At 40.9% G+C, this 14728-nt stretch overlaps 2 protein-coding genes across 2 annotated transcripts in view; both read right to left on the bottom strand.

The window, feature by feature from the left end:
* LOC141918441 (ral guanine nucleotide dissociation stimulator-like 1) overlaps nucleotides 1-13534 on the bottom strand; it is a 46456-nt gene extending 32922 nt beyond the window's left edge. The window contains exons 1-3 of the mRNA XM_074812958.1: nucleotides 13446-13534; nucleotides 13352-13379; nucleotides 12164-12274 (exon numbers count right to left, since the gene is read on the bottom strand). Coding sequence (XP_074669059.1) covers nucleotides 12164-12274; nucleotides 13352-13379; nucleotides 13446-13534 — 228 coding nt within the window. The remainder of the gene's footprint in view (nucleotides 1-12163; nucleotides 12275-13351; nucleotides 13380-13445) is intronic.
* Nucleotides 1-14728, bottom strand: part of LOC141918751 (rab-like protein 2A) — a 180457-nt gene that overhangs the window by 105590 nt on the left and 60139 nt on the right.

Raw genomic sequence — 14728 nt, 5'->3', positions numbered from 1 at the left:
GGCCAAGATACGCTGATCTCTTGCCATTTTGCCTACCAGTGACAGGAAAATAAAGCAAAACCTCCACATGCCCCAAAGTTGCCAGGTATTTCACTCAGTTTGACAGCTAAAATACAGATCTAGATCCCACAGACTCATGGGCCAAAGGTACAAATGCTACCTGTTAACCTTCAATGGGATTATCAATCAATTATAAACTCCACCATCTCCTAAATTAATGATACACCCTAGCAAGAGGGAGTAGACACTCAACGTAAAAAAATAATTCAAATTCTGAACAGTACGAAAATAGGCTGTTACATAAATAACGACATACAGAATTGTAGTCATTATTTCAGAAATAGCACTGGAAGCAATCGCTTTTACCCAAAAAACCACTGGTCTGCAGTTTTTTTCCAGCGCAAATATTATCTGTTGAGATTCTGAAAGCGAGAACTGTGGAATGAAATCAGTATAATTGTTTTTCATTAGGCAGGCTGGAAAAAAATACCAGAAGAAAACAACTGGGATGAACAATAAGTAAATGAGATATCAAATATTCTTCAGGCTTAGTCATTTAAAACATCACCACTTCACTAAAGACTTGCTTTATTTAGAAATTCTGCAAAATTATTTTCAAGAGCACCTAGCTAGTGTCTCAGACTCCATTTTAACTGATTCTGATGGATTTTTAAATGCTTTTGACTTTTCTTGAAACCTATAGCTTTTCCAGATGGGGAGTTTTCCACTCTACCTTTTTTTTTATTAACTTACTGGACAGACACTTTATGCTGGAATAAAACTGCCTGAGATGTCTGAAGTGCAGTAACTTATAAGTTAACTAAAAATAGGGCACTCTAATCAAGAGTGTTTCATTTCACTGTTTGCCTGAATCAGCTTTAACCTTGTGAACACAGGAGTAAGATGCTTTTGCCTTTATTTTGTGGATATTGCATTCTTACACACAGGCTCTCCAGCACAAGCCTTTAATATCTACACTCATCTTTGACTGGGGGGGGGGGGGGGGGGGAATAATCATCAAATCATGAAAAGATTAAGCTTCAAAAACTGCAGAAATACAAGCATCCGTAACACCAGCCTGAGAGAAGAAAAAGCTAAGGTATCCTTCATTAAACATGCAGTCATACATCACTTAAAGTAGCAAGACAGCTGAAACAGAGAAGTTTGAAGAACAACTGGATTCTTTGGCAAAACCACCAAACTTAATGTCTTCAAGATGCTACGTAAGCCTCCTACTCTCTTTTTAAATAACTGCAAAGATATTAACTTATTTGACAGTTTCCTTCCAACAAAGATCTTAATGAACTTTATAATTGAGCCTGCTCCCCTTAAAAGAAAGCAAGATTGCCTCCTGTGTATATTGACAGCTAAAATCCACAGCAGCTGACAATCATGCTGAACTGACTCAAACTTGCACACATTGTGCTGACTCCCCCTGTCCACAGCACATGAGCAAGAAAAAAAAAAAACAAACCACAAAAAAAAATGAAAAAGTGGTAATTTTGCACTAACAATACCACATTAACAGTGCACATTAGAAAAAGCAGTGACAGGACTGAGATTATCAAATTAGTCACAACTATTTCAAGTGTCATTTGGGTGTACACATCCATGCTTCCACTTGCAATGGGTTCTGCAATGCTGGCAGTATTTAAGAGCCCTGCATCCCACCACTCTCCTCTCTGTCCTTGCCCTCCACTCTGCAGAACTGTCAGCCTGGAAAACAGCTTGCATGAGATAAGACTCTGGATTGGAAGCAGAATTTCCAGTCTAGGAAACCGTGGCTTGAAATGCAGGATTTGGGTGATCAGAGGTAGGATCTCTTGCAGCCTGCAGACTTCAGGCAGCGCAGATGCTTGCCTTTGCAAGAGCGTCTGTTTGTATCGTACAGTGCACTTGGAAATAAAAAGACAATGGAGCTCTCTGCAGAGCTCCTCCACCTCGCTAACTCCCATTTCCTCATGTTGGATGCTGCTGAAAATCACAATTCTGCATGTTGACTGCACCAATCTCAGAAGCCAAAATAACTTTATGAGCTCTTTCCTACGATCCAACAGCTAGGGGTATTCCTGGATTTCCAAAGCTCCACCCTTTTCCTTTGCTTTCTTAACACATAAATAACCTTTCTTGGCAGCAGCCCAGAGTTTCCAGGACCAATTAATTCCATGATCATTATACAAAAAGCATTCTCGTTTTCTTGTATCCTTAGAGCTCACAGCCTGGCTGGTATCTGTCTGAAGAGCTGGCAAACAGTAACAAAAGATGTGGGTCAGATTTAGAGGTTAAAAAAAAAAAAAAAAAAGAAAAAAAGCTTCTTACACAAATGCTGTTGCTCAGAACCCTTTCACTCAGGCACCTTGCAGCTACTTAAAGCCACTCTGGGGAAAATAAGAAACAACATGCATACCATGGTGCTGAGCTATGCGTTCTCACACCTTCTGAAGTTATGCAAATTTATGATATATGATAATTACTGTTTCTGCTAACAACCCTTATCTTAACTTCTCTTCCTACCTCCCCATATTCTCACTGCTTCCAGTCTGGCCTGGAAATTTGGGTGCCAAAGCCTGCTTATAGTTTCCAGGCTGAGTTACTTATTAGGAACCAAAAGGAGAAAGGAAGAGGAGTTGAGCCGGAAAAAATAGTACAAAAAGGTGGCAGACAACTCAAAAACTTCACTTGACTCTGAAACAGCTTTCCGTAATCCTGACTATAGATTACAACGACTGGTATACTGCACCTTCCATAGGAGGAATACTTAGAGGTTCAAGCTCACAGAAGAGGAAATACTGTATTTACATACAGAATGCAAGCCTTAATTATGATTATCTGAAAACACAGCATAATCAAGCAGGATGTTTCTACTCTTCACCACTCTGGAAGTTAACATCATCCATATCTATAAAACATTAGACAAATCAGATTATGCAGCCAAATATGCATTTGGCCACCACTAAGTTTAGCCAGAACTACCGGTCAACCTTTGCAAGAAGTGCAACTATTTGCTCTGCTTAGAGATTTTAACTAATTTCAAAAATTTTACCTGCACAAAGCAGAACATCTGTTAACTACAGACGGTTGGGAGTTTGGCTCTTCAGTTGACAGTTTTGCAGGAAGAAGAGCCCCTCCTGGGAGGCCCTCAAAGGTGGCTCAAGAGAGTCTCAGAACTCTGAAAATTCACACCATGGTAACATTAGCCCTGGGTAGAGCCTTATGCAAGACCTATGTGTGCGTCAGTTTTCCCAGCTATGGAAGGGCAAGTTAACACCAACCTCCTCTGTAGAGTACTTCAGAGTCCGTAGATGCACAAGTACTCTATAAAACTAAGCAGTCTAATTTCTACACTAAAGATGTAAAAGACCACCAAACCAACCCAGTTTTGTTGCAACAAGCAGATGAGGGAAGCTAAAAATGGCAACTGAAAACATGACAAATTCATATATTCGGCTCAAAAGGCCAGATCCCAGCTCAGTTCTTTGTAAGGTCTACTGGGAACTTGAAAACAAACCATCTCTTACCAAAATGAAAACTTCTCCCCAGTTCCACCTCACACATTTTACCACCTTTGGAAGAGTCACCTGCTGGTGTCATGCAATACCAGTCAGTCTAGATCTTAATAGAGGGTTGAGACACCAGAGTGTTCACCAGAAGAGACCTTCACATGGCTTTAGCTTTTGCATTGTTACCGGGTGATTGCAGAATACTGTCACGAGCCAACAACTAAGGGCACAGCAAGCAAGGAGTAGGACAAACCCAGGTATGAACAAATACTTTGAATAAAGAATACTGTCAAAAATCATTGTGATATTTTTGTTAAATAACATGACACGCTGATATGCATTGTAAGTAGCCAGGTTGAATACAGACAATGGAATTCCCTTATCAGTGTGTAAATCTCCTACAGAAGAGCTAACTAGACTCTGAAAATGTTGCATAAATGGCTAAGGCCATGTCAACTTCCCAACTTTAAGAGCATTTCTAACAAACACAAATACGTACAGGTAATAACCGTCCTCACCCTAATAAGCTAGGCATCTTAAGCTAAATTACTGACATAAAAGCACATATTAGTCCCTTTTTGTCCTTCCAGGACTCCTTTTGTACGCAAATAGTAAAGAACTTTATACAACAAGGCAGACTGTATAAGCTAGAAAAAGTCAGGTTACCTGATTCAGTGACATGTAAGAACACTGTGGCCTCTACACAGAATACTTTCTCCTATTGTAAACTAATCTAGATTTTGAAGGCCTACAAAATTGGACCTTTCTCCCCATGTCACCCACATCAATATCCTCCCAGATATAAAAAAATACAGCTGCTAAAGTCATCGTCCAAGCTCATAAATAACTTATAGTCTACCTTGAAATAGAAAACCTTGTCCTTCATGTGTTTCTATGTAACCCTTTCCCAAGACTCATCTCATACACCTTAATGCTTATGCTACAGTTACTGCATAACTGCAATTTTAATGTTGCATCCCCTCCCATCTCCCTAATTCCTTATTTTATCGTTATATGACCTTTGATTATTCTGACACAAGACTAGACATCACAGGAGTATTTCCAGTACAACTGAATTTTGATGCCACTTCATACTGCTATTATATCAGCCCAGTGACATCACCACCACACAGAACTTGAAAATTCTCAATTATGCTCATATTTATAAGATGTCTGGATGTTAAAGATGACAACTACTCTATGTCTATCCTAAGAAATATCAGAGGAAAGCTATTATACAAATTTTGTTTGTGAAACACTCATCAGTAAAGTCATCTGCCATGCTTCTTTCATGAAAAATGCTAAACTAAAAGATGCTGTCATTTTCTAATAAGTGCCAGGTATAGCAAAGAGAAGGGATGATTGATATTACCACTAACACAGTCAGACAGATTTAACATGCAAGAGTCATACCATTTTATGAAAATTATAGATCAACATGAACAAATTGTATTTTGACCATTCAGAACCATAAGGACCATTTTTCACCAGTACCTGGGAAAAGTCACACTACTTTTCCCTTTCCAGGAATGTAATTTAATTTAATTGTGGAGCTCATCATCACTTTCTGCTCAGTCATTAGAAACAAAGAACATTCTGTATGAGACAGCAGGCAACACTGTTGAACTCAAAATGTATTTTAGAATGCCACAAGTAATAGTTCTGTTGCATAACAGTAGCATGAATGCACATTATATAACCCAAACTGGTTTGATTCATCCTGATTGTATTGTTGGCTCTCCTTTCACACTGCAAAGCTTGCTCAAACAGCACACAGAAATTAAAATTATACTGACTCAGGAAACCAGTGTAAACTGCTACCGCACTCAGTGTAAACAACAAGGCAAGAGTGAGAGATTTTAATAGCGTGAATAGCTGGAGAACGAAACGGTAGGTGCGGGGAGATTAAATACATTCTGACAGAGGAGAAAATAATTAGCAGAAGACTAATTCAGATTTTAAAATAAACTGAACTTGAAACATATTTTTGTGAAAGAAAAAATACCCAGGAAATGTTGTTACATGTTTCATAATAATTACTGTGAGCAATCTCTATTGCCAAGCTTCTTTAATCTTTTATTAAAAGAATAGGTTAGCAGTAAGTAACCATTTTTACGGCCACAGCACGAATACATACCTAACTGCATTATAAACTTCATTTCAATGGCTATGCTTTTTACTGCCCTGTGTTTTGAAACTAAGAGACCTCTCCAGGGTGGGGTCAGATTAGAAAAAACAGTAATAATAAGCTAATGTTACCTAATATTAAGAGTTACCAGCTTGAACATCTATTTAAGAGCAGAAAGAGACCAAAAGAATTAGTGCAATCATTAGTTCAGGCCAAACTAATTTTTACTATATTATCTAGACATCACAGGGGACCCGATACGGAATCTCTTCGGATTCTTCTCTTGTACACATACACACACACATATAAAGAGTGTCTATGTATGACTACATGTGTGTCTGTATGTACTGTACCTGTGATGGCAACATCCTTGTGCCGATTCTATAGGTATCTTCTCTATGTCAAATTCTGCATTTTGTATGACAAACTGTATAAGCAGATGGCATAAACATACTGCATACCTACACAACTTACTGCATTCTTGTAACTACAGCACCTGGCCACTAACCCACCTCTTTTGACACAGCAGAAAGCAGCACGGGTTGCACGAGCTGGCACTGAACACGCTGCAGACATTTGTATATTTCAGTTTAAGAATGCTATGTGGCAGCTGAACTTAAATCCTCAGACAATGGACACAAATCGAAACACACACAATTATGTGGAAGTATTGAGTCACAATGCAAAATAAGTATAGCTTAAAAGTAAGGGGGAAAGAAAGAGCAAAAAAATGTCAGGCTGTAAGATAAAACAGAAGTCGTTCATGTTTACTGTCTGGTTTTGGTTCGGGAGGTTTTGGGGGTTTGGTTTTGTGTGTGCGTGTGTGCATGTTGTTTAATTACCCATCGGGAGTTAACAGCATAGCTCTGTTCTTCTCTGTCCTGTTCTAACTTTATAACCACCTGATGTTTTCTGAACAAAATGACTGTTTTCGCACAAAGAATGCAAGTCTCATGATTTAATAAGTGTGCAAGAGTTCATTCACATTCTGTATGCTACAGGGAGCCAGCAGACCGAAAGCACAGCCAGAATCAGTCTGAAGCACTCAATGGGAGGAATGCAAAAGCGTAAGATCTGACTTCCAAAGGAAATACATTATTGTTACTTATGAAACATTTCCAACAGCAGCACAATGGCTGCCATGTCAAAACATTAAGGCACCATCCCTGCCCTAAAGGGTTTCTACTCTAAAAATACAAAATGCACCGCAGGTAGAGCCAGAGATTACTACAAACCAAGCAAACAGACAAAAGGATGCGTAGGCATATCTTCATCATCGTTTACTTGTTGTATTTGCATGTAATATTTAAACTAGCTTCCAAATGCACCTCAGGAGCATTTAGTTAACTAATCTCTTTTGCACTGAAGACAACACTTAATCCTGAAGGGTGTACTGACTTGTCATTTGCATCCCAACACCAACAAAGCCTTGAAACGTTACCAACCTCATCTAATAAGTTCTATCCACATGAATACTATAAACAACTGAAGGACATTCTGCACTTGACTCAACTCAGAACAGAAACTCAATATGATTCAACGCATGCAAGATTTTATGCGGGGCATAAACCGTATATAGGAGGAAATAAAATCCTAGATAGCTCTGTAATATGCGATGGTCTATCTCTGCTTTAGGATATATAGACACTCAGAAGTTTATTGATTTTTAAGAGTCAGAAGGAGCCACTGAGATCAGGAAGTCTAAGCTACCGCATGAGATATATCACAAGTCTTCAGTCTGAAGCCCAATAGCTGTGATAATTTGAACACATCTCAAAGCATTCATTCATTCCATATTGTTCAATAATTCTGAGACCTTTCAACAGAAAATGACACTTTATAATAAAAACATGTTGTTTTACTTGCACAAAGAGTCCATGGACTCCCTAGAAAGGAAGAAACAGCTATTGACTGGGAGAAAGGTTGAGCCTTCATAAGGAGAAAGGCAACTGTTCAAAGCAGCTGAGGGGGTAGGAGAGGAAAAGAAAACAACCCTTCAAACTGCTTTCACAACACAAAGGTAGGAAGAACTTAAGAGGAAAATAGAGGAAAGAAAAGAATATAATAACAGGATCACTCTGCAAAAGCATTTAAAATGCCTACACCTTAGTAGTGCCATTGTGGCCCAGTGGCAGCATCACTGGCTGTAGCCCACAGGCCGTGTGCTGGAGACCCACGCAGCACTCGAAGCCACTGCAACCCACTCCGATACAGCAACCCACTCCTCCACGTGCTGCGTGGCACACTCCTGGGGTCCTGCTGGAAGGTTTTAAGAAGAAGGAGGTAAACTCCAGTGTCTCACCCAACACCCTTTCTCTTCACAGAAGGGATTAGAAGTGCCAGGCCCCTGCATCTGTAAGCAGCAGAGTATATTGCTCTCCAAAATGTCAACAGTAAAGACTGGACAACAGAATCATAGGGCATATCAGGAGGATCGTGCTCTGCTACGGAACTTTTCTTGCATGTCCAGCAGGGTAGGATAATTTTCGCTCTCATAGCTTTGAATGTTATACATTCATATTAAAGCACAAGAGTTTGCCTCTACACTCCTCAGATCACTAGATCTGAAAACAAATTCTGACAATATTACAGGTGAGAAAATCAAACCCTCAGAAGTTAAGTTGGTCAGTTCAAGCTCCAGGGCGAGTCATTAACAAATGAATACTGGGCACAGCACTCCTGACTTGCAGTACCTCTCTAAATCCAGTATCACGATTATGCTCAAATTGCTATGACAGGGCCATTATACATAATAATTCACGTGCTCAATACCATACGCAGCAAACAGTTTATTCTCAGTGAAGACTTCACGTTATTTCTGAGCCATGGGAGACAAGTGGAGCAGCAGCAGCAGCAGGACCACCACCACAAATTTCAGTGGTTTTTGCAGTATGCAATAACTTCTGCACTGATGCAGGGCTGAGCTACAGAGATGACTGCAAAAAATTTGGACATGAATTGGTATTTGGACACAAATTGGTGGCAAAGAGGAACAAGTACAATCTCCACCAGACTGTAACCCAGTAACCTGACAGAACAGAAGGTTATTGAGTGCTACCATGCAAAATGGCAGAAAGCTTCACACCTAACGTGGAGGCTGCCAAAGTTTAATTTTGATTGCCAAAGCTGTTAAAGCACTCTGATGGGCAACAGATGGCTTATGCAACTAAATGTAGAGAAATGTAAGAGGCCAGCAAAAAAGTCTGTTGAAAGTACTACCCTCAAAGGTCACACTGTGGCACACAGATCAGGGAAAAGAGCTGAAGGGTTAGAGTAGGCAGAACATTCAATCTTTCAGCACAACGCTTGGAAGCAGCAACAAAAAGCAAACAATTCTGCAAAGTATAAATAAAGGGTACTGAAGCAAGTCAAAGGACATTATTCTTCCACTGCATAAAAGGTCTGATGAGACCACATGTAGAGTACCATACTCTGTTCTAGCTGCCTTATTTTTAAAGCCAATGCCTTGGGTGTAAATCATCAGCTGAGACAACACATGTGTACAGACAAGCCTTGATATTTAGGCTGTAAGTTCTTTTTAGTCAGGATACTGCTTTTGTGCAGCATCTGTCACAACACTGAGCTACCACTAGAGCTTTTAATATTTCATAATACTGTAGTGCCTAAAGTCTTAAGCTTCGCTAAATATTTTGTGACTAAGTATTTAGTGACAAAACCAGTAGCTATTATTGGCATCCTTTGATGTCTAAGATTAAATTTAAAGCTAAGAAATTTGGTGTTTATACAAAAGCTTCACACTTTTGAAAGTTATAGGACTGCTGATGACTGCATATGTCACAGCCTGTTTGTCTTTTTCTTTTATTAACTGTAGCAGTTTGAAACACAAGGAAGACACTTCTGTATGTAAATAAGCAAGTGTTTACAGTGCTTAAGCTGTAATCTTATGATTGGCTTTTCAACAGACCATTCTCTCCTAACAGGGCCAACCATTCAAGAACCCTGGATGGGTTCCTAGGATAGAGAATTTTAAGAAATGTTTATTAGACTTCGAGACATAAAAGATAGAGGTTCATTCACTTACGGGTACCTGTACACAAACATATTTGAGCAAGATTTCAAGCTTCTCAGTAATTAAAGGAATTGGTAATAAATCCCAACACACTCAGAGTAAGTAAGACGTGTTATATTCCTTTCAACACAGGTTCTGTAAGTTTTCAGTTAGATCTGCATTTCTCTCAGACACATCAAGTAATTTACCATCTAACGCTTTTCAACTGAAAAGCCTCCAAATCACTTTACGAACGCAGCATCACTAAGAACTAAGCACTCTGGAACCGCTGGATCAAGCTCCTGCTCTGACACCACACAGTATTTAAAAGCCACATGCAACATCAAGGTTTTAAAAGACCTGGGCTTCCCAAGTCACAAGGAACTTGACCTGAACCAAGAAAGGACGAAAAGCTCAGTGCCTCTGTGAAGGTCAAGCTGTTAAGTAGACCTCTACAGAACACCAACTGACATTGAGAAAGTAACTTTTTAAAAAGTAAATCCAGGCACGCATATAATCAGGAACAGAGGTACTACATTTGTTACAAGAAAGGCTCAATACTTGCTGATGTACAAATTGGTTGTTCCCATACTCTTCAGCTGAATTTGCATCTTCAACCTAAGCGTGACTTAGAGCACCATCAAAAAAATAAGGCCAACATAGATAAACCCAATACTTTACGAATTCAGTGCTGTGGATTTCAAAGCATAGAAAAAAAAAAAATAACATCCTAAAACCCCATAAACTCCAGATTAAAAACCAAAAAAGTCACCTGATGATAATTATAAAAGAGACAATTAGGCTTTTCAAGGCAAAACTGCTGGGGGCAGGAATGGCTATTCATAAATAATGCTCTGGGTTAGAGGCTATTTATTAACTTTAGGACCACAGTAAAGCCATTAATAAAACAAGATCACAAAAAAAGCTTGAACTACTTTATGTTCTGAAGAGCTTAAGGAAACAAACAGCCCATATGTTTAAAAATATGTTTAAGTAATATGCATGAGATTTTTTGCTCATGAAAGACACCAGCCTGGAAGCTGAAGTCACCAATTTATGGCCAGAACAGGTGCAGACTTCTGACACGCTGCGTCCTTCCCCACAAACAGGGTTCACTTCTGACCTGAAAAAACTAATGCTAACCACAGAAAGCTAAAAGTCACATTCGTGACCTTGTAAGTCCCTTGCCCTCCTATTAAGATTGGCACCATCAGCTGTGGTGATGATCTCAGGAACATAGATGCACTCTTCCTTTGAGAATATCACCAAGACCTGGCAAATTCCTTCTACAGACTCGGAACAACATAGCCGACACAGGAAAAAAATTCTACTTTTCTAAAGAATGTTTATGGGACACAGACATCTTCAAAATCATCTCTACCTCTTACACAAAACCACCAGCTGGGAAATTCACAGGAGCTCAAAAATACTTTTGAATATTTTTCCTGGGAAAAACAGGAGGCAGAGATGGGAAATCTACCACTCGAAGGAAGCACATCTGAAATTATCTGTTCTGACTGGAACTCTGTGTACTTCTTGGAAACATGGGAAGGGGAGATTCTAAGCACTATCTGCATGCAGGACAGAATTTGCTTATCTTTCTTGACTGTGGTTTCAGCGCTGCTGCACTGCTTTATGTCATGGAACTTCACAAGAACATGATTTGATATAAATCTCAGGGCAGTTTTAAAAGCCTTTAAAATACCAATCTGGATACTACATCAAACCAAGTTCTTCCATCATTGCCTTTGATCCTGAAGAAAACATATAAACATAACAAAATAATATGAAAGTTATAGCCACCTCCTGAAGATCTGGCTCAAACTGCCACAGCTGCACTGATTCCAATGAAGTGAGGACATTTTATATCAGCTGGGGACTTGGCCTGACAAAGGTGAAGCACTCAGCAGCATGCCAAATTGAGTGCGTGTGCATTTAAGCTCATTTTACTTACCACTAAAGCCTTCGTGCTTTGAAATATACGTCTGAAAAACAGTAGAGAGCTGTAATTCTTGCAGAAATGCAGACAATTAATTTCTCATCTGGCTGAGAAAGCACTACAAAAATAAGACCCAAACCTATATTCACTTAACTTTTCAGGAAGTTTCTGCTAACTTTTGACAGATCTTCATTAGTCAAAATACTATCACTACCTATTTGGGAGACCTGAGATAGGTTCCTAACAGCAGAAACAAGCCACAGCCCAGTCTGAAACAACTGTTAAATGTTCAACTGCTCAGGCCATAAGCTAAGATCCTTATTCCTGCACTAAGTATCATCTGACCCCTCACCACAACTGGTCAAATCTTTTTTACATGTCAAGAAAAGAGGAAGAGTCAACACAAGGAGAGAGTTATTTCAGATGACCCAGGCAGACAACTTCAGTGTTTGGGTTTTTTTGAAGAGTGAGAGCAGTCAGTGCTAAAAGTTAATATCATAACGATTTGTGTGGAATTCAGCTCCCTGGAGCAGGCTCCAAAGTCCATGAGCAGCCTTCCAAAATGCCACCGCGCCAGCTTTACTTACGCCTAGCCGTCTCTCTCCTTTGTTGGCAGCCTGTTGAATCTGTACTCTTTTCAGGGTCACATGGTAAACAGCTCCCTCTTCTACCTCTTCACCTCCGTCCTGAATTATGCTCTGCCAGGAAAAGGGGAAAGGAAAACAAAAAAGAGAGAGAAAAGAACATTTTCACTCCTCTGTAACCACAATCTATACCAGGTGCTGTGCTGCTTCACACAGAGCTGAGGGCAGAAGATGGGCTGCACAAAGTAAATACAACAATCCAAGCGATACAGGACACTTCTAGATTGAGGGAACACTGGAGATATTCTTGGCAAACTGTCCTTTCCTGTGGTATCAAGATACCCTGACTTTCCATTTAACTATTTTTTCTAGACTAGCACATATTTTAAATAGTTGTATAAAGTCTCTTCTAAGGAAATAGTTTGGTTTTGATTAGCAGTGTTCTCTTCCCTCTCCCTCCCCCTCCTCCCTTTCCTAAAGCAATTAATCTCTTTGGCCTTTCATTTATGGAAGGAATTGCACTTTTTAAAAAACTGTAGAATTACTTAGGCAGGCAGCCTTTAAACGCCATGCGGCCCCTCGGCTCCGAGGGACGGGAGGTGGGAGGGCGGGCGGCCGCGCCAGGCCCCGCCTCGACCTCGGCCTCGGCCCCGCTGAGGGGCTTCCTGTTTACCGCCGGCTGAGAAGGGACGGTGGGTTCAGCCGCCCCTGCCCGGCCCCCCCGCTGGGGTTGTCGTGGTTCTGCTCTGCCCTCGCCCACCGGGCAGTTCAGGGGGCTCAGACAGGAGCAGAGCAAGGGCCTTTCTCCTCCTCCTCCTGCCCACCCCAGGCAGGCCGTGCCAGGGCAGGCAGCCCCCGCCATGCTGGCTGGGGGGCAGCCGGGGCCCCCCGCGGCTCTCTGCACCCCTGGGACCGTCAGCAGAAAACCTCCTCCCCCTGCCAGGGAGATGCAAGAGCAGGGACAGGGGATGTGCAGACGTGCGGCAGCAGATAAGAAACCCAAGAAAACCAGGGGAGCCATGAGGAGCGGAGACGGGGGCTGTGCAGGTCGAGATGTGGAGGGGCACGGGGCGGAGCTCCTGCTCTGGGGAGATAAGGTTTAGGGTGATGGGAAACAGGAGGCATGGGGAAAGTATTCCTACCCGTTGGACCTGTACAGCTGGCACTGGGAAACAAACCTTGACTTCTCACCTGTCTCACCTCAAGAGAATGACTCTTCCTATTGAAGAAGAAAAGTTTCTCATACTGATTCTGTAACCCATAGATTATCACATTTCCCACCTACCTCTTTACATAGACTAAACCCACAATGTCCTTAATTTTCATCTGTGGGAGCCCCTTGCTCACACACAAGCCTGTCTGAACCGTGACCATCCTCTTATACAAGCACTAGCTGCAGACATCAGCATGCTAACACGAGGATCTCAAACCACCTTAAAAACACTGACTTAAGTTGCCTGTTGAGCTGTCTCTAGTTACCTGGTGTTTTGGACTTACAAAGGAAAGCAGAGGAGTCGAATGCACAAATTACTGTGCAAGTCAATGAAAGCAGTAAGACTTGAACCAGAAAGTTCAGACCTCCTGAACCTCCGCACTGACAGCCAGTATATTAACGTATTTATACACAAGTGTTACTACCAATTATCTCAGGAGCAGTGCTGGTTCAGAGAGACTATTATCACTTGCAGCTGTTAACATGAGGAAGCATATGAAAGCAAGGAACGTTATTTTAAGCTATGAAACCAAGATTGCATTGTGTTGTCACGGTTGAACTGATCTGATTATTTGCCAGGCTGTGCATTTACTTTATTTGTGTAACACTGAAGTGATCCAGAATATGCTGAGGCAGATACAAGCTTTATTCATCTGACCAAAACGTATTGTAGAATACATATCAAAGTCTAGATTTTCCAAAGTCCCTTGGCTTCTCTTGTAAACCCCCACAGAGCATTTTGAATGCTTTAGATTTTGCAAACCAGTTTTCCACATCGTAATTTTTAGGTGCAAAAAACGGAATCTGCATTGAATTCATGTAGCTGGCCCAGCAGGTGTGCAAGCAGTTTCAGAACAAATTGCTATTGAAAGGACAAACATACGAAAGTGGATATCCAGCTACAAGGAATGTAACACCAAAGCCAAATAATTCTTTTGTACTGAAATAAAAGCTTTATCGTGATATGACGTTCTGCTGCCGCAGTAAGTGCACTTGTGCCGCTACCATTACTTTGGATGGCAGTCACCAAAAAAATGACAATTATTTCTAACTATTTCTTCAAACAGAAGAAAATGGCAGTGAATTAGTACAGTGGGGAGGAGCACATTTAGCTTCTGCTGAATCACACATTTCAGACTGGATCCTTAGGGAACGCCTTATGGAGAGACAGGCTCAGGACTTTTCATTCCAGGCAGGGCACAAGCCCTCTCGTGGATGATGTTTCTGAAGCCTCTTGGTCACTGACAAGTGACAGAGAGAAGCTCTGTCAGGAAGGAGTGCCAGATGAACTCATCCAGTTTAGCAAGCAACGAAAAGCTACCCTTTTTATTAATTACATTTGCCATTAGTCCTGC

This window comes from Strix aluco, chromosome Z, assembly GCF_031877795.1.
Source record: "Strix aluco isolate bStrAlu1 chromosome Z, bStrAlu1.hap1, whole genome shotgun sequence".
Lineage (NCBI taxonomy): Eukaryota > Metazoa > Chordata > Aves > Strigiformes > Strigidae > Strix > Strix aluco.
Note: the sequence above shows the minus strand (reverse complement) of the source record. Positions and strands in the feature narration are given on the sequence as shown.